Below are 24,029 nucleotides of genomic sequence, written 5' to 3'. Positions count from 1 at the left end.
CGAATACAGTTTTTCGCCTGGGGAGGCAGGAGAAGACAGCTGGAGAGGCAGGATAGGGCAGCTGGAGTGCCAGCGAGTGAAGGAAATCACTCGTAGTATGCTCTGACCGCCTCTTCCTGCACTAAAGTCAGGCTTCACCAATCAGGAGCTGCTTTGACACACAGCTCCTAATTGCCAAAGCCCGACTTTAGCACAGGAAATCCTGGTCGGAAAATACCGTGAATGACCAGGACCGCAAACCGCGAATGACCGGGGGAACACTGTATACCAAAATTTGCAATACAGTAGACACCCCTGATGGTGTGAATAACATGAGGAAGGACCTAATGAAGCTTGAAAAATGGTCTGAAATTTGGCAGCTAAGATTTAACGCTAACAAATGTAAGGTCATTTGTGCACCCCCTAAACTGAACCTGAGGGAAAGGTACAGTTTAGGTGGTTAAGTACCTTTGTGCACAAAAGAGGAGCGGGACTTGGGAGTGATAGCATGTGATGATCTTAAGGTGGTCAAACAGGTCAAAAAGATGACAGTGAAAGCTAGAAGGATGCTATGGTACATAGGGAGAGGTATGGCCAGTAGGAAAAAGGAGATATTAATGCCCCTGTATAAGACTCTGGGAAGACCTCATTTAGAATATTGTGTACAATTCTGGTGACCGCACCTTCAAAAAGATTTAAACAGGATCGAATCAGTCCAGAGGAAGGCTACTAAAACGATCAATAGCCTATGTCATAAAGGCATGTAGAGGAAAGGTGGGAGAAGGGAAATATGATAGAGACAATTTAAATACCTACATGGCATAAATACGCATGATGCGAGTCTCTGTCATTTGAAAGCTCCAGACTGAAAGGACATAGAATGAAGTAAAAAGGGGATAGGCTCAGTAGTAACCTAAGAAAATAATTTTTTACAGAAAGGGTGGTAGATGCATGGAATAGGTTCCTAGTAGAGGTGGTTGAGACAAAGATTGGGTCTGAATTCATGAAAGCGTGGGACAGGCACTTGGGATCTCTTAGGGAGAGGAGGAGATAGCAGATGCTTTGGATGGCAGACTGGATGGGCCATTTGGCCTTTATCTGACATATTTCTATGTTTCTATGTAACCTTTAATTAATTTTTTAAAAAAAATCAACTTCAATGGTGTGGTCAATTTCTACACCATTTAAGCTAATTGATACAGTTTGGGTTTTGCATACTTTAACCCCCTTTTTATCAAGTTACGATAGAGGTTTTTAATGCGGGCCAGACTAGTAAGTGCTCCAAATAGGAATTCTATGAGTGTAGGAGCATTTACCTTGCCAGTCTGTGCTAAAAATTTCTAGCACAGCTTGATAAAAGGGACCATTAGCCATCAATAGATGCCTGTAATAAGGGTGCCTAACAGCGCCTAACTTAGATGTCATTTATAGAATCTGGCCCTTCGGTCCTGATTTTATAAATGGTGCCTAAATCCTAGACACCATTCAGTGCAGTTGTCAGAAAACAGAGGGTAGGGTTGAATGACCATTTTTCGCAATGGAGGAGGGTAAATAGTGGAGTGCCGCAGGAATCTATTCTGGGTCCGGAGCTATTTAACTTATTTATAAATGATCTGGAAATTGGAAAAATGAGTGAGGTGATTAAAATTGCAGATGACACTAAACTGTTCAAAGTTGTTAAAATGCATGCAGACCTTAGGAAATTGGAAGACTGAGCGTCCAAATGGCAGATGAAACAATGTAAAAGAATGTAGACAAAAAATGCAAAGTGGTGCACATTGGGAAAAATAATCCAAAGCATAGTTACCAGATGCTAGGGTCCACCTTGGGGTTCAGTACCCAAGAAAAAGATCTGGATGTCATTGTGGTCAATAATTCGAAACCTTCCACCCAATGTGTGGCAGCAGCCAAAAAAGCAAACAAAATACTAGGAATTACTAGAAAAGGAATGGCAAATCGCTCCATGGTGCAACCTCATCTTGACTATTGTGTTCAGTTCTGGGTTCCTTATCTCAAAAAAGATATAACGGAACAAGAAATGGTTCAAAGAAGAGCGACCAAGATAATAAAGGGGATGGAACTTCTCTTGTATATGGAAAGACTATAAAGGTTAAGGTTTTTTGGAAAAAAGATGGCTGAGGGGAGATATGCTTGATGTATACAAAGTCCTTAATGGTGTAAAATGGGTACAAGTGGATCAATTTTTTACTCTATCAAAAATGACAAAGACTAGGGAAGTTACAGGGAGATAATTTAAACATCAATAAGAGGAAACATTTTTTCACTCAGAGAATAGTTAAACTCTGTAACGCATTGCCAGAGGATATGGTAAGAGTCATTAATGCAGCTGGTTTAAAAAAAAAGGTTTGGACACGTTTCTGGAGGAAAACTCCATAGTCTGCTATTGAGACAGACATGGGGTAAGCCACTGCTTGCCCTGGATGAGTAGCATGGAATGTTTCGATTTGGGGGTTTTCCAGGTACTTGAATTGGCCACCGTGAAGACAGTATACAGGGCTAGATGGACTATTGGTCTGACCCAGTAAGGCTATTCTTAGGTTCTTATGCACTAGGCACCATTTATAGAATTATGCCTAGTGACGCCTAAGCATTCATAAGCACTGGTAGGTATTAAAACCTTAGGTGCATTATCATTTAGGCCAGGGTTTTTGTGGCCTAAATGAGTGCACTTAAGCGAAACAATTCCTAAAAGCTGCCCCAAATCCACCCCTAACCATGCCTACTTGCCAGTAGGTGCCTTGATCTCATGAGGTTGCCATTGGAACTCATGGTAGCCATTTTCTGAATGGAGATTGCATGGGGCAGAAATGTAGGAGGATTGCTCTTTCCTCGACTCACTGCTGGACCACCAGATATGCTTGGATGGGTAAACAGGGGGTGGGGTAGTACAGAGCCAGCCAGGGCAAGATGTGGGAGGGATCACTTCTATCCCGGATCACTTTTATAGACCACCAGGGCTTAAGGTAGGCCCAGGAGAGGCTTGCAATGGATAGGGCTGCTGGGCTGGGGCTAGGGCTATTGTTGCCAGGTTGGGGCTGTTGCTACCAGGCTGGGACAGGCCAGGCCACCTAGGGGAAAGTAATATTATTGGTACTGGGGTGGGGGGGGAGAGAAAAGAAAGATAACATTACTATATTTGGATATAAACCTTCAGTTTATATTCGAGTCAACCTTTTTTTCCCCTTGGGAGGGAAGTTTACCTCTGTTTATATTCAAATAGGTTTTATATTCGAATATATATGGTATGTGTTTATATAAGTGCATAAATAGTTTAAAAAATGGCATTTACGCAGGACCTTGCCTCCTAAATTTAGGTGGTTCCTTACAGAAGTATTCCCCCAAGTGCTTAACACACTTTTTAAAAAATCCTCCTTAGTTTCCCTGCAAAAATAATATCTTAGGAGACACTATGCACCTTGGCTATTTTGGTGGTACTGCAGGAGTCTGACTCTGGATATGGCTGTACCATTTGTTTGACCCAGTATGGCTATTCTTATGTTCTCTTGTCAGTGAAACCCTCAGATCCTGTTGCTACGATATGAATGCATGGGTCAGATAAAAATGCCTAGATGTGTGCATTGTTTTACATCTTTTCTGCTAGATACTATTGTTCAGTCCACCACAGAGCAAAGTTCCATGCCTGCAGCTCACTCCCTCCTGCCTACAGGGCCATGTGCTGCAAATGACAGGGAATCCCCCTCCCAATGCATCGTGGGATGCAGTGGGAGGGGCCAAAGGCCCTGACTGGCTGAAAATGGCAAATATGCGGAATAACTTGTAAGTTTCATGGTTCCATGTCATTCCCTTATCTTGGCTGAACTGAGAACTTTTTAGCACCCCCTTTCACAGTGGGCATTTTCTTCAGTTTTTTGTTGTTGGGGGGTTTTGTTTTTTTTCCCTAAATTGGAGGGAGAGAGAGAGAGAAAGAAAGTTTACCCCTCTTTCCCAGAAGAAAAAATGTTCAGCCCCAACAGAAGTTGTCTCCTGGGGAGAAAATGTTTTGAACAACCTTTTTTGTGATCAAGGATATATACCGTATTTGCCGGCGTATAAGACGACTTTTTAGTACCTTAAAATCCTCCCCAAAGTCGGGGGTCGTCTTATACGCCGGGTACAGTTTACATGCCCTTACTTGCGGGGCTGGATGTACTCAGTCGCGCGGCTCTTCTTCTCCCTACCTTCTCTGCTTGCAGCACAGAGCCGAACGGAAGTCTTCCCGACGTCAGCGCTGACGTCGGAGGGGAGGGAGGGCTTAAACAAAGCTTAAACAAAGCCCTCCCTCCCTCCGACGTCAGCGCTGACGTCGGGAAGACTTCCGTTCGGCTCTGCTGCAGGCATGGCAGGTAAGGAGAGAGAGAGTACCAAGAGAGAGGGGCGGCCGCCCCGCCCCGGTTGCAGCACAGCCGGCCAGGTCCCCTTACTTTTGTGGCACTTCCCCGACCGACCGATAACAGCCCGGGTCCGACAATCCTCCCTGCCCTGTAGCCGCGAATCTAAATTACCTTCTTACAGCAGCTGTAAGAAGGTAATTTAGATTCGCGGTTAAGGGCAGGGAAGTTTGTCGGACCCGGGCTGTTGTCGGTCGGTCGGGGAAGTGCCACAAAAGTAAGGGGACCTGGCTGGCTGTGCTGCACCCGGGGCGGTAGAGAAGGGGGGGGGGGAAGGACTCTGAAAGCACTTGAAGACAGAGGAGGGAGAAGAACGCTGAAAGCACATGGGGGAATACAAAGGGGTGGAGAAGGAAGAAGGGGTCGTCTTATACGGCGAGTATAACACAAAACTCTATTTTTTAACTAAAAGTTGGGGGGTCGTCTTATACGCCCAGTCGTCCTATACGCCGGCAAATACGGTAATAGTATACTACTAATTCACAGCTGTATTGCTGCAAATCTTGTTTGTGGAGAACAAATATGTATTTTTCCCTATCTTTCACAAGATCTTTGCAACTGCTGGAGGGTATCCAGTTCTATGAGAGAAACAAACATCCATTTTGAGGTGCTGTAGAGATTACATGTATCAAGGGAGATTTTTGCTATAACAAGAGAGGAACTGCAGTTTTGGAAAAGATTTGTGCTCTCATGTTGCATTTTTCTATTTGTTTTGGCAAAAGTTTTATTTGTAGGAATGGCATTTTAAAGGTGGGAAGACCTTTATTTGAGTTACTGATACTTTTGGGCCTAGAAGTGCTTCCCTTCTGTTTAGAAGAACCACTGGGCCTACAGTGAATTCACTTGGTCTTGACACTGTTCAAAAGTATATCCCTTTCACCTCTGTAAAACCTGAAAAGCACCGTTTCTCATCTATAACAGGTATTTTCCATGGATGGCAAGATTGATCAGATACAGAAATGGGTGATGTCATCACACCTTACTAGGGCCTAGATTCACTAAGCCCACAGATCAGATCCGTGAGCGATCTGATCTGTGGGCAGGGGGCTGATTCACGAAGTATCCTCATGCAAATGAGGACACTTGGAATCATGCCCCCTACTGACTGCACGGATCACTGAATAGCGATCCCGACGTATGCACAGACCATCTGTAGATGGTCTGCGCATGCTTACAGAGCAGCAACCTTTTTTTTTTTTTTTAACTTTACTGTGGAGGAAGGCCAGGAGAGTTGGGGCAGAAGCAGGGCAGCGATTGGAGCAGAGAGCAGGAGAGTCAGGGGCAGAGAGCTGGAAAGTCAGGGCAGAGAGAGCAGAAGAGTCAGGGCAGAAGCAGTGCGGCGATCGGGGCAGAGGCAGGGCGGCGAATGGGGTAGAGAGCAGGAGACGCAGTCGGAAACAATGTGAGCGATTGGTCCCCAGCAGTCGCTTGTTTGCTGATCGGCCAGCCCACTCGGTGTTCCAGTTTTTTGTTAGTGAATCGCTGCCTGCCTACTTTACATGCCGTTTCCCCTCATTTGCATGGATCGGATTGGATGATGATCGGCCATGAGATTAGTGAATCAGGTCGGAGGGAAATTGGGTCGCTAAGGGGTCGGGCCTTGATCAGTGGGCTTAGTGAATCTACCTAAGGACAGAACACCTCTTCCTAGAGCTCAGAACCTAGGGTACAGTTCTGGGTATGCATAGTCCACCCACATGCAGTGGTCTCCTTAGCATCTCAGTTCAGTGGCTAAAGACGGAATACAGATCTTTGAAGACAGAAAATACTGTGTCCCTGATTAATCCTGCTGTCTATGGAACATTGCTTTGAATCTCAAAATTGCAATTTTATTTAAAATTTTTTTTATTGGGTTTCAAAAAAGCAAAATACAAAACAAAGAAATAACAGATTAAATTTGAGACTTGAACACATCTAAGAGGTGAGAAACAATGTCTTTTCTATTAAAAAGCAGGACTGAGACAAACCATTAAGAGAGTGATTCCCAAAACAGGGCTGCTTTTGTTATACTGTAACTTGCCTATTCTTCAGTAGTGCAGCCAATGTTATAAAGAGAGGTTGCACAGTATTGTTTGGCCACATGCACTGTCTCTGATCATGGACTTGAGCCAAGCAGTAGTATGAAGTGAAGGTGCTGTATGAAATGAGGAACAGGTTTGCTTTGCATATGGTATCCAACGAAGCAGATATCAAGAGAGCCACAAATAACTCCAGTGGCTCTGATTTGATAAGGTTTCACTCTATTGATTAAAGGAGCACCAGTTTGCAACAGAATTTGATGGAGGATGATAGACAATTTGTTAAAGTTCATTTGACTACTGGATTGCCAATTCTGTTGTATCTGAAGGAGACCACAATAGCAAAGACTTTCCAATGGATTTACCTTTTTTGAGGTAGAAGTGAGAGCCCCTTTGCAATCCAAAGTGTGGAGGGACTTCTTGCATGGATTCTGATGAGATTTCCAATGTCCTACCTTCCCTATCTGTCTCATCTTTTCTGGATGAGACTGCAAACATCCTCTATTAAAATACATCTCAGGGTTCTTTCAGCCTATTATATCCCTCTCAACAGTTTCTTGGCTTTGCAATATCTTATCATTTCTTGATTTATGAAGAGCACTCTTTAAGTTTAAACAGTACTAGCTCATCTCTTCTCGTATTGTACTCCTATAGCATCCTTGAACTGTACTAAATTGTATCTCTTTAAATTGTAGTATAAGTCACCTTGAACCTCTTTAGGCATAGTATGACTCATAAATCCTAGATTAGATTAGAATATATAGGGAGTGCTATTTTATCATAAAGATGAAAAGTTATTAGTAGGATGAGTACAAGAAAACTAAACTAAACTAAAACTTATGGCCTCTTTTACAAAGCCGCGTTAGCAGCTGCCGTGCAGCAACAGCCCCGAAGCCCTTTAAATCTCTATAGGCTTCGGGGCCGTTAGCGCAGCACAGCTGCGAGTGCGGCTTTGTAAAAGAGGCCGTTAGTTTTATAGACTGGGTCTTCAACCAGAAGGAGCTCGACTTGGTTAATAATAAAGTTGACATAATACTTAAACATAAGAAGAATGTAGCTGAAATGACTTAATTTCCAAAATGTTTGGGAAACAAAAAAGTTTTCAGAGCTTTCCGGAATACGACGAAGGGGACTAAACTTCTCAATGTAAGCGATAACTCATTCCAGAACTCAATTAGTCTGAAGATGAAAGAATGACTGAATCTCTTGAAAGATCTGTTTTTTACCCCTAAGGGAAGGAAATGTAAGTTTTAATTTTTTTAGAGCTTCTAGCAAGATGAGATCTAGGCACATTCCAGTCTAGAGGGATCAGGATAATAAAGATGCCAAATAGAATCTTAAATGCAATATAAATGCACTACTTTGTTGTGATGAAACTAAATGCTCAGTTCATAGGTAACAAAGGTTTGAAACTCACTTAATTTTTTATCCAAGGTAGCCAGTACTAGAAAAAGTGCTTTCCAGATGACATAATTTGAGTAAAGCAGATTTCATTGGCTTAAAAAGGCAGTTTCATGAGAGATGTAAACATAACATTGAGGTGCAGGGATACATGAGGTTTCTGCAGTGGTGGTTTGTCATGCAAAAGGCTCTTCATAAATCAAGAAATAAGATGTTGCATATTTATCAATGATCCAGAGAGAGGAATAGCTAGTGGGATAATTAAATTAGATGATAACACAAAGTTGTTCAAAGTTACAAACTGCAAGAGGATTGTGAAAAATAGATGAGCCGGTTGACGTAGTGTCTCTAGATTTTCAGAAAGCTTTTGACAAAGTTTCTCATGAGAGGCTCCTGAGAAAATTAAAGAGTCATGGGATAGGTGGCATAGTTCAGTTGTTGATTAGGAATTGGTTATTGGATATAAAAACAGAGGGTAGGCTTAAATGGTCATTATTCTCAATAGAGGAGAGTAAACAGTGGATTGCCGCAGGGATCTGTACTGGAACATGAGGTGACTAAATTTGCTGATGACACTAAACTGTTCAAAGTTGTTACAACGCACGTTGATTGTGAAAAATTGCAGGCAGACCTTAGGAAATTGGAAGACTGGGCATCTAAGTGTCAGATGAAATTTAATGTGGACAAATAACAAAGTGATGCACATTGGGAACACAAATCACAGTTACTAGATGCTAGGATCTGGGGATTAGCACCCAAGAAAAAAGATCTGGGTGTCATTGTAGACAATACTATGAAACCTTCCACCCAATGTTCGGCTGCGGCCCACAAAACAAACAAGATGCTAGGAATTTTTTAAAAAGGGATAGTTAACAGACTACGAATGTTAAAATGCCTCTGTATTGCTCCATGGTGTGACCTAACCTGAATTATGGCGTTCAATTCTGGTCTCCTTATCTCATGAAAGATATAGCGGCACTACAAAAGAGTCAAAGAAGAGCGATCAAGATGATAAAGGGGATGAAACTCCTCTTGCATGAGGAAAGACTAAAAAGGTTAGGGCTCTTCAGCCTGGAAAAGAGACGGCTGAGGGGAAATATGATTGAAGTCTACAAAATCCTGAGTGGAGCAGAATGGGTCCAAGTGGATCGATTTTTCACTCCGTCAAAAATTACAAAGACTAGGGGACACTCGATGTTACAGGGAAATACTTTTAAAAACAATAGGAGGAAATATTTTTTCACTCAGAAAGTAGTCAAGCACTGGAATGCATTGTCAGAGGTTGTGGTAAGAGTAGATAGCGTAGCTGGTTTTAAGAAAGGTTTGGACAATTTCCTGGAGGAAAAGTCCATAGTCTGTTATTGAGAGACATGGGGGAAGCCATTGCTTACCTTGGATCAGTAGCATGGAATGTTGCTGCTATTTGGGTTTTGCCAGGTATTAGTGACCTAGATTGACCATTGTGAGGATGGGCTCTTGGGTTAGATGGACCATTGGTCTGATGCAGTAAGGCTATTCTTATGTTCTTAAAAAAATGCAAGAGGACCTTGTGAGACTGTGAGACTGGGCATCAAAATGGCAGATGACGTTTAATGTGAGCTAGTGCAAAGTGATGCAGGATTCCACCTTAGGAGTCACAGCCCAGAAAAAGGATCTAGGTGTCATTGTTGAGGATATGTTGAAACCCTCAGCTCAACATGTGGCGGCAGCTAAGAAAGCAAATAGAATGTCAGGAATTATCAGGAAAGGAATGGAAAACAAAGATGAAAATGTTATAATATACTTATAACACTCTATGGTAAGGTTGCATCTTGAAAACTGTGTGCAGTTCTGGTCGCCGTATTTCAAAAATGATATAGCGGAATTAGAAAAGGTTCAGAGAAGGGCGATGACAATAATAAAACATAGAAACATGATGGCAGATAAAGGCCAAATGGCCCATCCAGTCTGCCTATCCGCAGTAACCATCATCTCTTCCTTTCTCTAAGAGATCCCACATGAGTATCTTACACTTTCTTGAAATCATAATCTCAATCTCCACCACCTCTACCGAATGACTGTTCCACACATATACCACCCTTTCTGTAAAATGTATTTCCTTAGATTACTCCTGAGTCTATCACCTCTTAACTTCATCCTATGCCCACTCATTCCAGAGCTTCCTTTCAAATGAAAGATACTCGACTCATTCACATTTATATCACAGTAGGTTTTTAAATGTCTCTATCATATCTCCCGTCTCTTGCCTTTCCTCCAAAGCATACAGATTGAGATCTTTAAGTCTGTCCCCATATGCCTTATGATGAAGACCATGCACCATTTCATAGCCTTCCTCTAGACCGACTCCATCCTTTTTATATCTTTTTGAAGGTGTGGGCCTCCAAAATTGTACACAATATTCAAAGTCTTATACAGGGGCATCAATACCTCCTTTTTCCTACTGGCCATACATCTCCCTATGTACCCTAGCATCCTTCTAGCTTTCACCGTCATCTTTCCGATCTGTTTGGCCACCTTAACATCATCATATACAATCACACCCAAGTCCCGCTCTTCTGTCATGCACATAAGTTCTTCATCCCCTAAACTGTACCGTTCACTTGGGTTTTTGCAGCCCAAATGCATGACCTTGCATTTCTTACCATTAAATTTTAGCTGCCAAATTTCAGATCATTGTTCAAGATTCGCCAGGTCTTTTTTCATGTTATTCACACAATCCTGGGTGTTTATTCTATTGCAGATTTTTGTAACATCCGCAAAGAGGCAATCTTACCCGACTGCCCTACAGAATATCATTTATAGAAATGTTAAAAAGAATAGGCCCAAGAACAGAACCTTGAAGCACACCATTGGTAACATCCCTTTCCTCAGAGTGATCTCCATTGATCACTACCCTCTTTTGCCTTCCACTCAACCACTTCTTGACCCAGCCCATCACTTTGGAACCCATCCCAAAGATACTCAGTTTATTTATTATACATCTGTGTGGAACATTGTCAAAGGCTTTGCTAAAATCTAAATACACCACATTTAGCGCACATCCTCTATCCGATTCTCTGGTCACCCAGTCAAAGAAATTGTTCAGATTTGTCTGACAAGACCTACCTCTAGTGAATCCAGAAATTTCACCATTCTCTGTTTTAAAAGCGTTTCCATTAATTTGCTTACCACAGAAGTCAGACTTACCGGCCTGTAATTCCCTACTTTTTCCTTACTTCCACTTTTGTGTAGAGGGACCACATCCGCCCTTCTCCAGTTCAATGGTACTACTCCTGACTCTAGAGACTCATTGAAAAGGTCAGTCAGTGGAGCCACCAGAACTTTCCTAAGTTCCTTCAGCACCCTCGGATGAACATCATCCAGCCCCATCGCTTTGCCTACTTTTATTTTAGCTAGCTCCTCACAAACACAACCCTCTGAAAATTGATCAGGGTCTATCACTCCTCCATCCCTATTCATGTTTGTCTTCTGTGGTCCCGCTCCCAGCACTTAAGCCATGAACACAGAACAGAAATATTTGTTAAGCAATTCAGCTTTTTATCAGCTTCTACATATTTCTCCCCTTCACCTTTGAGTGTCACAATGTCACTTTTGCTTCTTCCTATCACTAATAAATCTAAAAAATGTCTTGTCTCCCCGTTTTACCGTGTCAGCTATTTTTTCTTCCATTTGTAACTTTGCTTTCCTGCCTACACGACCAGCCTCTCTTAACTTTTCCAGATATTTTTCATGTCTTTCTCTTTTTTGTGATCTTTTGTAGTTTATGAAAGCTAACCTCTTATTCCTTACCTTCTCAGCTATTTTTGAGAACCAAAATGGTCTTCTTTTCCTCTTACTTTTACTTACTTGCCTCACAAAAAGGTTTGCTGCTTTCACTTTTGTCCACTGTATTTCCACTCCTACTAGACATTCCCATCCAGACAACAATTCCTTGATGTAATCCCCCATCCGAACAAAGTTAGTTTTTCTAAAGTCTAGAACCTTTAATTTTGAATGAGCCCTCTCTATACCCATCTTAATATTAAACTGTACCATGCAGTGATCACTGGATGCCAGATGATCACCTACTATAACATCAGAAACACTTTCCCTGTTTTTAAGCACTAAGTCCAGTATGACCCCTTCCTGCATGGATTCCATTACCAACTGCTGGAACAGTTCTCCTTGTAGAGAATTCAGGATCTCCCTACTTCTAGAAGGCCCTGCAATAGGGATACCCCAATCAACATCTGGCATGTTAAAATCACCTATTAGTAAAACTTCCCCTTTTTTAGAGATATTCTGAATGTCTACTATTCAATCTCTATCTATTTCTTCCGTCTGTGAAGGAGGCCTATATATCAAACTAATGTAAATATATTCATCATTCCCTCTTTCCAAATTGATCCATAGTGCCACTTCCTTGCCCTGCAGATCCTGCAATTGTGTGGCTTTAATATGATCTTTAACATATAATGCTACTCCCCCCTCCTTTCTTCCTACCCTGTCTTTCCTGAACAAATTATAGCCCGGTATAACTACATCCCAGTCATAGTTCTCTGTGAACCACGTCACCGTGATCTCCACTATGTCCAACTTATCTTCTTCCATCACAGTTTCTAGATCCAGAATCTTATTTCCCATACTTCGAGTATTAGAATGGGGTGACTTCTGTATGAGGAAAGGCTAAAGTAGCAAGGACTCTTCAGCTTGGAGAAGAGATGGATTGGGGTGATAGGACAGAGGTCTATAAAATACTGAGTGGAGCGGATGGAGTAGATGTGAATTATTTGTTTACTCTTTCCAAAAATACTAGAACTAGGGGGCTTGTGATGAAGCTATTAGGTAGGAGATTTAAAACAAACCAGAGAAAACGTGTAATTAAACTCTGGAATTTGTTGCTTTAAGCAGCATAAAATCTGTTTTACTAGTTGGAATTTAGCTAGGTACTTGGAAGTTGGCGACTGTTGGAAACAGGATACTGGGCATGATAAACCTTCAGTCTGTCCTAGTATGTTAGTTCTTATGTTTTTATCCAGCAGCTCCTTCCTCCCTCCCTCCCATTGTTCAGCATCTCTTACTTTCTTCCATCCCCAAGGATCCAGCATTTCTCCCTCTCTCCTTTCCATCCATTGTCCATCTTTCTTTTTCTTTTCAACTGCCCTCCCATCAAGCATCTATCCCTCCTTTCCATTCCCAGGTCCAATATCTATTCCTTTCTCATCCCATTGTCCACCATCATTCTCTCCCTCTCACGTGTTTCAGGGCCATCTTTTCTTCTTTTTCTCCCTACCTTATTCTGGCATTTCTCCCTTTCCTGGACCCCCCCCTACTGTTCAACCTTAAAAGAGTTCTCGTGAGAACTTGCAACAGCAATTCAGCTTGTAGCTCTGCACGGGGTAAGAATTCAGGATGATCGTTATTCCCCCTGTTTACCGCTGGACCACCAGGGATTTGAAAGATGCACTGAGGAGTCGGAAGGGAGGTAAAATTTTTAGAGTCGGCCAGAACAGGAGGCAGGAAAGATCCCTCCTGTCCCAGCCCACTGCTGGACTACCAGATCTTACAGCAGGCCTGGTGGAAGCCTGCAAGGTACAGAACCTGGCAGGGCAGGGTGCAGAGTCTAGCAGGGAGGGAGGGGGGTTAGATACAGAGCCTGGCAGGGAGGGAAGGGGCAGGGTTCAGAGCCTGGCAGGGCAGGGGAGGGAGTGAGGGAGGGGGGCTGGGTGCAGAGCCTGGCAAGGAGGGAGAGGGACTGGGTGCAGAGCCTGGCAGGGCAGAGGACACTTGAATATTTATCCCTCCCTCAGTTTATATTTGAGTCAAACTTTTTTCCTCCTTTTTTTTTGGGGGGGGGAGGTTACCTCAGTTTATATTTGGGTCAGTTTATATTCAAGTATATACGGTAAGCAAGCAGAAAGCAGGTTGTTTTAAGTAGGACACTTCCTGGTGAAGCACAAGGAGAATAACATTATCAAACTACTGGTGGTCTCTAATAACAACCCTAGCAAAGAAACAACAACAAAAAAAAATAATGGTTTGAATAAGTTAAACAGTACAGTTTATAATGTATGATAAATGGATTAAAACCAGGATACAGCAGGAAAATTGATCTTGTCCAGAGTTAACTTAGCTCCTTAGAAGGAATAGATGGCACTGGTTTCTGCTCAGTGGACTATGATTGCTGGAATTAGGAAATGTATTTACCTGAAAAGGTGGAGGGGTTGAAACTGCAGGCATAATAGTAGCTGTTGCAGCAACAGCAGCTGCAGCCGCACTAGCTGGATCTGCCTGGATTGCAATAGGATTGATCATGTGTTCAATTGCATGGATTTTGCCATCTTCTATCATCTTGGCAGTTGGGGCTGCCTGAAACATGGAATACTGGGCACCAAGAGCAGGAATTGCCACTAGAAAAGACCACACCAATAGGTAAATAAAATCAAACAAAGGGCTCTGTTTACTAAAAGGCAAAAACCTTTTAGTAAATTTGGTTCTGAAAGCCTTATAAGACAATTAAACAGCAAGCGGTAGAAGCCAGGAGAACATTGCCAGACAATTTTCACCTACCCTCTCTTTTACTAAAGCCGGCAGCATAGGCCGATGCAGTATATGCTCTGATACCCATAGGAACTGAATAGGCGTCAGAGCATTTGCTGTGTGGCAATCAGCTGCATTGCTTTGTAAAAGGAGGCCTTAATTTCAAATTACTAGAAACTCCAGTGCATGCAAAATCTGTGTGCTCTCAAGACATACTAACCGGACTATACATATAAATCTTCTAACTTGCTTAAATATAATCACATTACAAACTTGCGTTGATTCAAACTTTTTGAACTCATTTGAGAATTTCCATCCTGAAACATAGCCTCAAGCCTGCAGAACTAGTAAAACTGGTCTGGCGCAAGGGATACGTTGAATTCTCTACTCACATAATCGCAAGCACTTTAAACTGCTAAGAGTACACTAGCATGAATATAATTACACAGAGCAAATATGAGGAAATAAATTACTTCCTCTAAATAAACCCATGTGCAGATTTTTTCTTCTTCTTTATGCTGCATCTGAATGGGGTTTTGAACTTTTCGTCTTAATGGGACAAATAGAAGGGCCTTAAAAATTAAGGTTTTTTTAAATTAAAGTGGGGAAAAATGTTGCAGTTACCAAATAGCAAATGCCCAGATTATTATGTGGTATCCAGAAAGCTTCTGTGCTAACTGTTGTGGGTGTGTGCAGGATCTGCCCATATAGTTAACATACAGAAAATAAATTTAGGGGCAATTCTATAAGAGGTGCTGGGAGAGCGCATGCAGAGAATGACATGGTGACAGAATTTGGCACCTTCCCTGTGGACAGTGGCATAGCGAGGGTAAGTGGCGCCTGGGGTGGGGGCACCCTGCCCCTACTCCTTCACGACCCCACACGTCCCTTCCGCTATACCTCTTTAATTTTCCCAGCGCGAGCAGCATTACGTGTCGGCTCTCCCTCTGATATCAGTTTCTAGGCATAGGACCTGGAAGTGATGTCGGAGAGAGCTGACACTGACACAGGCAGCAAGTTTGTGATACAGCTCGTACCGGGAAAATTAAAGAGGTATGATGAAAGGGAAGAGAAGGGGCCATCAGGAAAGAGCGGATTGTAAGACTAGTGCCCGGTGCCCCCACCAAGAGGGTACCCGGGGCGGACTTCCCATGGATAATCATGGGAAACCATCCCGTGCCATTCTTTAGTGTCGATCTTAACCTTAGTCCTTCTACACCAGGGATCTCAAAGTCCCTCCTTGAGGGCCGCAATCCAGTTGGGTTTTCAGGATTTCCCCAATGAATATGCTTTGAAAGCAGTGCATGCACATAGATCTCATGCATATTCATTGGGGAAATCCTGAAAACCCGACTGGATAGCGGCCCTCAAGGAGGGACTTTGAGACCCCTGTTCTACACCAACATTCTTCAATCCAAGGCCTGAGGGTTAGTGGCTGCACCCATTCATACTCTGATTCTTCCCGCTCTCCTTAAAGCAGTGGTTCCCAAACCTTGTCCTGTGGGACCCCCAGCCAGTCGGGTTTTCAAGATATCCCTAATGAATATGCATGAGAGAGATTTGCATATAATGGAAGCGACAGGTATGCAAATCTCTCTCATGCATATTCATTAGGGATATCTTGAAAATCCGACTGGCTGGAGGTCCCCCAGGACAGGGTTTGGGAACCACTGCCTTAAAGAATGACATGGGGATGGCTTCCCACGGTTATCTGCAGGGATAGGGACAATGACAAATTCTGTCACCGTGTCATTCTCTATGTAGGAGCCTGTTCTACAAAGGAACATAGATACTTTTGTTCCTTTTTAGAATATTAGTGTAACAGCTTATTAATGCATTTAATGCTTAGATGCACTTGCCTATGCCGGCTGGTGCAAGTGAAAGTGCCTATGTCCTATCTACGCTTCGCCCCTGTGTATGCCCTCCCTTGCACTCACTAACTATGCAAGTTACATGCATTGGTATAGATTAGGGCTTAGGTGTATGTGCACACGAATGTGTGTAAATGTTACAGAGATACTAAGTTATCAGTTAGGCTGGAGATTTTGGGACATTCCTGGATTTCTGACCACCCCATCCTGGCGCATTTATGGGACTTGCAGCACTGATGTCAATAGGCAGCATCAGGCACTACTACTACTACTATTTATTATTATTTCTATAGCGCTACCAGTCATACGCAGAGCTGTAAAGAGTCACAAAGAAGACAGTCCCTGCTCAAAAGAGCTTACAATCTAAACAGACAAGTCAGGCAAACAGGATGTCATGAATACAGTTAAGGGGAACATTTAATCTGCTGGTTAGGGTGGTGAGCAGTGAGAAGAGAGGAGTAAGGTTATGGATGGAAGGCTAGACCAAAAAGGTGGGTTTTAAGTTTGCTTTTAAACAAGGTAAGAGAAGGGATTTGGCGGACAAACTCGGGTAATTTATTCCAGGCATAGGGGGCAGCTAGATGAAAGGAACAAAGTCTGGAATTGGCAGTGGAGGAGAAGGCTACAGCTAAGAGCAGCTTATCTGGGAGGTATATAAGGAGAGAAAAGAGAAAAGAGAAGTGAGGAGAGATATTGAGGGGCAGCAGAATGAACATACTTGTAAGTCAGTAATAGGAGCTTGAACTACATGTGAAGGAACTACAAAGTCCCACACTGCTTTGGAATGTACATTCTTAACTAGGACAAGCCAAAGATCTCCAGCCTGGAACTGACTAACTTGGCATCTCTGATGCTAGTTTTGCAGATATTTACCTGCATAACACGCTTGCAAATGTTAGTGTCTAGGTAATAGAATTGCCCTGTTAATGTAGATTAACTGTACTACAGATAATGCAGATGCACTAAATGGCACCTGTTAAGGTGGTGGTCCACATTATCTGTTACAATGACAACACACATTAATTCAAGCATTAAGGGGGGAAGTTATCAATGTGGGCTACCATTAAGACATGTTATTTTTAGGGCTGCATTTCAATTAAAATCTTAATCATGATTAATCTTGCAATGAAAGGTGTGTTATTTATTTCCCCCCCCCCTGCAGATCCTTGTGAATCTGGGCAAGTCAGTTAACCCTCCATTATACAGAGTCACAAGGAGCTGCAATGGGGAAAAATAAATAAACAATATGGGGCTCATAATAATAATTAAAAAAAAACTTTCAAAAAGTGGCCTAAATCGGTACTTGAATGATCAAAGAGCCTGCTGGTATTGCCTGGGGGGTAGGGGGTTCATGGGGTCGCCTCGGCAGGAGGGGTTGAGCTCCCTCCTGCTGGTATTGTCTGGGGGGTGGGGGCTTCATGGGGTCGCCTCGGCAGGAGGGGTTGGGCTCTCTCCTGCCGGTATTGTCAGGGTTCGGGGATGGGGGGGTTGATCGCGATTGTGGCAGGAGAGATTAGGCATTTCTCCTGCCGCGATCATTGCTGGGGGGGAGGAGATTCTGTAACCAGTGTTGTTTTTGACAGACGTCGGTTACAGAATCCAGCTTTTAGACAAAGGACTAAAGGTCTTGTTTTGGGTGTTTGGGACTTGGACTATTTTTTGGTTGATAATGTGTTCTAAGGTTAGTCGTAGTGGTGGTCTGGGCGATTAAAATGCTGAACGTAGAGGTAGGCCATTCTCAAAATAACCCTCATTTTGGATGTTTTTTTCTGAGAATGAACATTTTCCCTACTGCTACTTTCAGCGTTTAGGGCCTTAGGCCAAAAGAGGACTTAGACTTTTTTTTTATTATGCCCCTCCACACCTTTAATCATGTAATTAATTACAATTAAAAATGTTAATCGAAGTGCAGCCCTAAAAACATTAAAGAATAAAAAGTAATTAAAAAATAACAAATATAAGATACAACTTGAAAAATTACACGTTAAAAACCTAAAACAGCATGCAGAAGAGCTATAAACAGCCTTAGTTTTCACAGCCTACTTCATAAAAGCAAGCCTACATTTTACTATTACAGCTATTATAATTAGATCGCCTGCATAATGGGGCCTGTGCTACAATAGCTCAAATTAGTTAAAAGAACAGTTTAACGGTAGCTCATGTTGGTAACCACACCTGTAACTGATTAAGGGGGAATTCATCCATGTGTGCTACTTTTAAGGCAGGTTATTTTACCACAAGTTGTGTTATTTTAAGCTCCAGGTCTTAATGGATGAAGTGGGACCCTGTGCTAAAATAACCCATCTAACAGTACCACACATGGATGAATTCCCCCCAGTGCACTTTAGTAATAGCCCCCCTTAGATTCATCTTTTCTATTTCTGAGTTCTCCATAAATTAGGGATGAAGTATGGCTTTCCATACTAGGTTCAATGAAATTTACTTTAGCAGGACTCATTTTCTAACACATCTGAACCTTTGGCCTAGGTTAAATTAATACTGCTAAGGTGTAAACACAGAGAACAGAAGGCATGCACCAATGTGTAGACTTGATGAGGCAAATCACAAATAAACATAGATGATTATAAATTTTGGTTAAAGAAGGCTGCAGAATGATTTTGCACAGATATTAGAAGCTATCAAACCACCTAAAATAGCAAATATATATTTTGAATTAGTTTATTTAATGCGCACCAGAATCAATATTATTAGCTAAAAAATCATTTCTTATGATTATGATGTATTTAATCTAATACATTCCATGTCTCAAAGAAAAAAAAAAAAAAAAAAGAAGCTTGCCAAAGCTTCCATTCATGTTAAGTATAAGTATTATGATGGATTGGCACTAATATGAGCTCTTACTGCATTTTAGCAGACAGGGAGCTTCAGACTATCAAACTCCTCCATTGACTAAAAGCTCACTCAGATGCCTTCAAAAGTAGCCAAGATGTTTGTTTCCTGTCATGAAAGAATTACATTGGAACCTTTCATGCCATTTTGTTTGTGTATATTTTATAATTTCATTATATAAATAAACCAGCCTATTTTATAATATATTTAGAGGGTATTCCCTTTTTTTTCATTTTTGAATTTTTAGGCTTTGTAGCTATCAATTGCTCTTGTTCATAGTTTTGGTTAAACCAAGAACTGGATGTCTTTGGTGACTGTTTCTTTCACAGTCTCCCTTGTTTCCAAAATCTTTCTGAGATGTGCTCTTGTCTCTTTGACTTTTTTTTTATTTCCTTCTGTTCTTCCTGCCACTCTACTCCAACCTTCTCTCTGTTGAATGGTTAGAGCAATAGGCTGGGAACTAGAGATTTGCGCGGGGACGGAAATCCCACCCATCCCCGTCCGTCCCCACCAGGATCCTCTCTGTCCCCACCCGTCCCTGCCAGGATCCTCTACGTCCCCGTCAGGATCCTCTCCGTGAGAGCCCCGTGGGCCAGAGGGGGGTCCCCGTGGAGTCCCGTGGATTAGGGGGGATCCCCGCGGGACTCGCGGGATTCCCGCGATCCCCGTTCCCGTGCAGACCTCTACTGGGAACCAGCTCCATGTGATCTTTGGCAAATCACTTAACTCTCCATTGCCTCAAAAACAAACTTAGGGATCCTTTTTCTAAGCTGCAGTTAAGCATTAACAAATGCTTACCACAGTGTAAAATTGCCTTACCACTGGGTATGCTCAGGCATCCCGCAGTACCATATTTTCTTCTGCAAAACCCCAGACACATGACCCTACCCTGTTCTGCCTCCAGCCCCTCCCATTCAGCCCCCAGTCCCACCTCCACACAACCTCCTTTCTTCCGAGATCCAGTTGTGTCTGGAGAGCCTGGAGCATGCACGGATGTATGTGACATCATCCGCGCATGCTCAGGAGGCCCTCCAGATGTGGCCGCAGCTCGTAGGGGCTTTCCAAAACCCAGACAAACTACTGGGTTTTGGAAAGTTTGAGGACATGTCCGCGTTTTCCTGGACATCTGGCAACCCTAATCTGGGAAAAGAGAGCTGGCACGCTTTGTGCTAATTGGTTAGTGCAGCTACATTGCTGCGCGCTAACTGATTAGCACTTGGTTAGTGCATGAGTTCTTACCACTTACAAAATAGATGGTGGTAAGGGCTATACACTTGTGAAAAAATTTGCATGTGGCTATTAATACAGAAAATAGAAAAATTGCCCATTTTACCCCTGTGGTAAAAAAGGTCCTAGCATCCAGGAATGTCCAACATAAGAATGTATTAAATCCACTTTTTACCACAGTTTTGTAAAAGGGCCCCTTAGATTGTGAGCCCTCTGGAGCCACAAAAAATACCTACTGTACCTAACTGAAAAAGCAGAGTTACTTACCATAACAGGTGTTATCCAGGGACAGCAGGCAGATATTATGCCCATGTGGGATCCCTTAGAGGGTTAAGCCAAGGGAACCTGTCACCAGGAGTGGGATCCCTAGAATAGTACACTTGGGGGTGGGTCAGTAGAGTGGGCAGACTTGATGGGCTATGGCCCTTATCTGCCGTCATCTTCTATGTTTCTATGGGTGACATCACCAACGGAGCCCCGGTACGGACCACTTCAAAAGTGCATCTCCACTTTAAGTCTTTAGAAAGTTTGCGATAGCCTGCACCGCGCATGAGCGAGTGCCTTCCCGCCCGACGTAGGCGCATGGTCCCTCAGTTAAGATACGCCAGCTAAGAAGCCAACCAGGGGAGGTGGGTAGGTTGGGAGAATATCTGCCTGCTGTCCCTGGATAACACCTGTTACGGTAAGTAACTGTGCTTTATCCCAGGACAAGCAGGCAGCATATTCTCACACATGGGTGACCTCTAAGCTAATCAGAAAGGGATGGTGGGAGTGTTGGCCTTTAGGAAAATAAATTTTGTAATACAGACCCACCGAAGTGCCCATCCCATTTGGAGAAAGACTCCAGACAATAATGCGAGGTGAATGTATGAACTGAGGACCAGGCAGCAGCTTTATAGATTTCCTCAAGAGGAGTAGATCTAAGCTGCCATAGCTCAGACTTTGTGAGCTGTGACATGACTCTCCAGGTGCAGTCCAGTCTGAGCATAGCAGAATGATATACAGGCAGCTACCCAGTTGGAAATTGTTCGCTTGGAAACAGGATGCCCCAACTTGTTAGGATCAAATGGGATGAAGAGTTGAGGAGAAGTACGGTGTGGCTTTGTCCTTTTGATGTAATAGGCCAAAGCATGCTTACAGTCCAGAGTGTGAAGGGCCGTTTTTCCTGCATGAGAATGAGGCTTATGGAAAAAACCTGGGCGAACAATCGATTTATTGAGATGAAACTCCGTCACCACTTTTGGAATAAACTTAGGGTGTATCATGGGGAAACACTTTGAAGGGTGGATCCGCCACCAACGCTTGTAACTCACTGACCCTCCTGACAAAGGTGAGAGAAATGAGAAAGACAGCTTTCCAGATGAGAAAATTGAGATGAGCTGTGGTCATTGGTTCAAAAGGAGGCTTCATCTACCTGGAAAGAACCACATTAAGGTCCCAGAGTACAGGTGGAGGTTTGAGAGGTGGTTTCACATTGAAAAGTCCCTTCATGAACCTGGAGACCAAGGGATGAGCAGTATGAGGTTTTCTCTCGACTGGCACGTGAAAAGCTGTAATAGCACTAAGATGGGCTCTAATAGATGTAGATTTGAGTCCAGAGTCACAGATGAAGTAGATAATACAACACCAGTTCCACAGACAAGGAAGTTGGATCGTGATGATGAAGAAGACACTAGGAAGAAAACCTAGTCCACTTTTGTTGATAACATTGTTGCATGGCTGGTTTCCTGGAGATGTCAATAATATTGCAGACAGGCTGAGAGAGATGTAACTCATCTGGATTCAGCTAGAGAAAACCCAAGCTGTCGGGTGTAAGGATTGCAGGTTGGGATGTAGAAGCAAACCTTGTTTCTGAGTAAGAAGAGTAGGAAAGATTGGTAGAGGAATTGGCTCCCTGTTGCTGAGCTGAAGTAGAAGGAAGAACCAATGCTGTCTGCGCCACCGAGGAGCAATGAGAATCATGGTGGCTGACTCTCATTTGAGTTTGAACGGAGTCTTTAACAGGAGAGGAGTTGGAGGCAATGCATATAGAAACAGGTTTGTCCAATCCAGGAGAAACGCATCAGCTTCCAGACGGTGAGGAGAGTAAAGTCTGGAGCAAAACTGGGGTAACTTGTGATTGTGGTGAGTCGCAAACAAGTCCACCTGAGGAGTGTCCCATTGTGCGAAGACGGGATGGAGAGCTGCAGAGTTGAAAGTCCAATTGTGAGGCTGAAGAATTCTGCTGAGATTGTCTGATAGAGAATTCTGCTCTCCTTAAATGTAGACAGCCTTTAAGAAATAGCTGCGAGATGTCACCCAAAGCCAGGTTTTATGAGCTTCCTGACATAACAGGAGAGAGCCTGTGCCTCCTTGCTTGTTTATGTAGTACATTGCTACTTGATTGTCTGTGCGAAAAAGTAGGACCTGAGGACTCAAGAGGTGTTGGAAAGCTTTGAGAGCATAATATCGCTTGGAGCTCGAGTAAATTGATGTGAAATTTGCATTCCCTGGCAGACCAATGACCTTGGGTTTGAAGGCCGTCCAGGTGTGCCCCCCAGGCATAAGGAGATGCTTCTGTCGTTATCACCTTCTAGTGAGGGGGCAAGTGAAAAAGGAGATCTCTGGATAGATTTGAGGAGGTCATCCACCATTGAAGCGACTGCTGAAGAGATGATGTCACAGAAATATGTTGTGAGAGATGATCTGTCACTTGAGACCACTGAGAAACAAAGGCCCACTGAGGAATGCGAAGATGCAGTCTTGCTATTGGTGTGACATGTACTGTGGAAGCCATGTGGCCCAGGAGAATCATCATTCGCCTTGCAGAGATTGTTTGAATCTAAAACATCTGTTGACAGATGCAAAGAAGAGTGTGCAGGCAATCTGCAGGAAGAAATGCTTGCATTAGAGTGGTGTCTAGGATTGCCCCAATGAATTGAAGATGCTGGGTCGGAATGAGGTGGGACTTGGGGAAGTTGATTTTGAATCCCAAGGCTTGGAGGAAGGAAATGGTTTGAGAAGCTGCTAGCACCACTTCCTGAGATGAAACGGCTTTGATCAGCCAGTCGTCCAGGTAAGGAAAGACTTGGAGACCTTGGGAATGAAGAGATGCGACCACTACAATCAAGCACATCGTGAAGACCCTGGGAAAGGATGCCAGGCCAAAAGAAGGACCTTGTACTGGTAATGGTGCTGATTCATTTAAAAGCGAAGGTATTTGTGGGAAGCCAGATGGATTGGTATAAGAATATAGGCTTCCTTGAGATCTAGAGAGCATAGCCAGTCATTCTGATCTAGAAGAGGATAAAGAAGAGTGAGGGAGAGCATCCGGAATTTCTCTGTAACTAGAAATTTGTTGAGATCTCTGAGATCCAGAATAGGATGTAGTCCTCCTGTCTTCTTTGGGACTAAGAAGTAGCGAGAGTAAAATCTGTGGTGTTGCTGAGAGGAACATCTTTGATGGCATTGAGAAGGAGAAGAGATTGAACCTCCTGAAGAAGAAGAGAGGACTGTAAGCAGGATCTGAAATAGACTCTCTTGGAGGATGATCTGGAGGCAGGGGTGTGAAAACGGAGAGTGTAACCTTGACGAATGATAGTCAATACCCAGAGATCTGTGGTTATGAGCTCCCAACGATTGATGTAATGTTGGAGCTGCCCTTCAATTGGCTGAGACAGATGTTGCAGAATGGGAATTGTGGCTATGCTCTTGAGGAACACGTCAAAAAGGCTGAGTAGGTTTCTGTTGAGCAGCCTGTTGTTTAGGTTGTTGAC

General features: G+C 43.1%; 1 protein-coding gene across 10 annotated transcripts in view; it reads right to left on the bottom strand.

Moving 5' to 3' along the window:
- RBM47 (RNA binding motif protein 47) overlaps window positions 1-24,029 on the bottom strand; it is a 329,047-nt gene that overhangs the window by 4,340 nt on the left and 300,678 nt on the right. For all 10 annotated transcript variants that reach the window (XM_033946950.1, XM_033946908.1, XM_033946968.1 and 7 more), the window contains one exon: window positions 13,994-14,196. In XM_033946950.1, coding sequence (XP_033802841.1) covers window positions 13,994-14,196 — 203 coding nt within the window. The remainder of the gene's footprint in view (window positions 1-13,993; window positions 14,197-24,029) is intronic.

Source organism: Geotrypetes seraphini, chromosome 1, assembly GCF_902459505.1.
Source record: "Geotrypetes seraphini chromosome 1, aGeoSer1.1, whole genome shotgun sequence".
In the NCBI taxonomy this organism is placed as follows: Eukaryota; Metazoa; Chordata; class Amphibia; order Gymnophiona; family Dermophiidae; genus Geotrypetes; species Geotrypetes seraphini.
The sequence above is the reverse complement of the archived record's forward strand: the minus strand, read 5'-3'. Positions and strand labels throughout refer to the sequence as shown.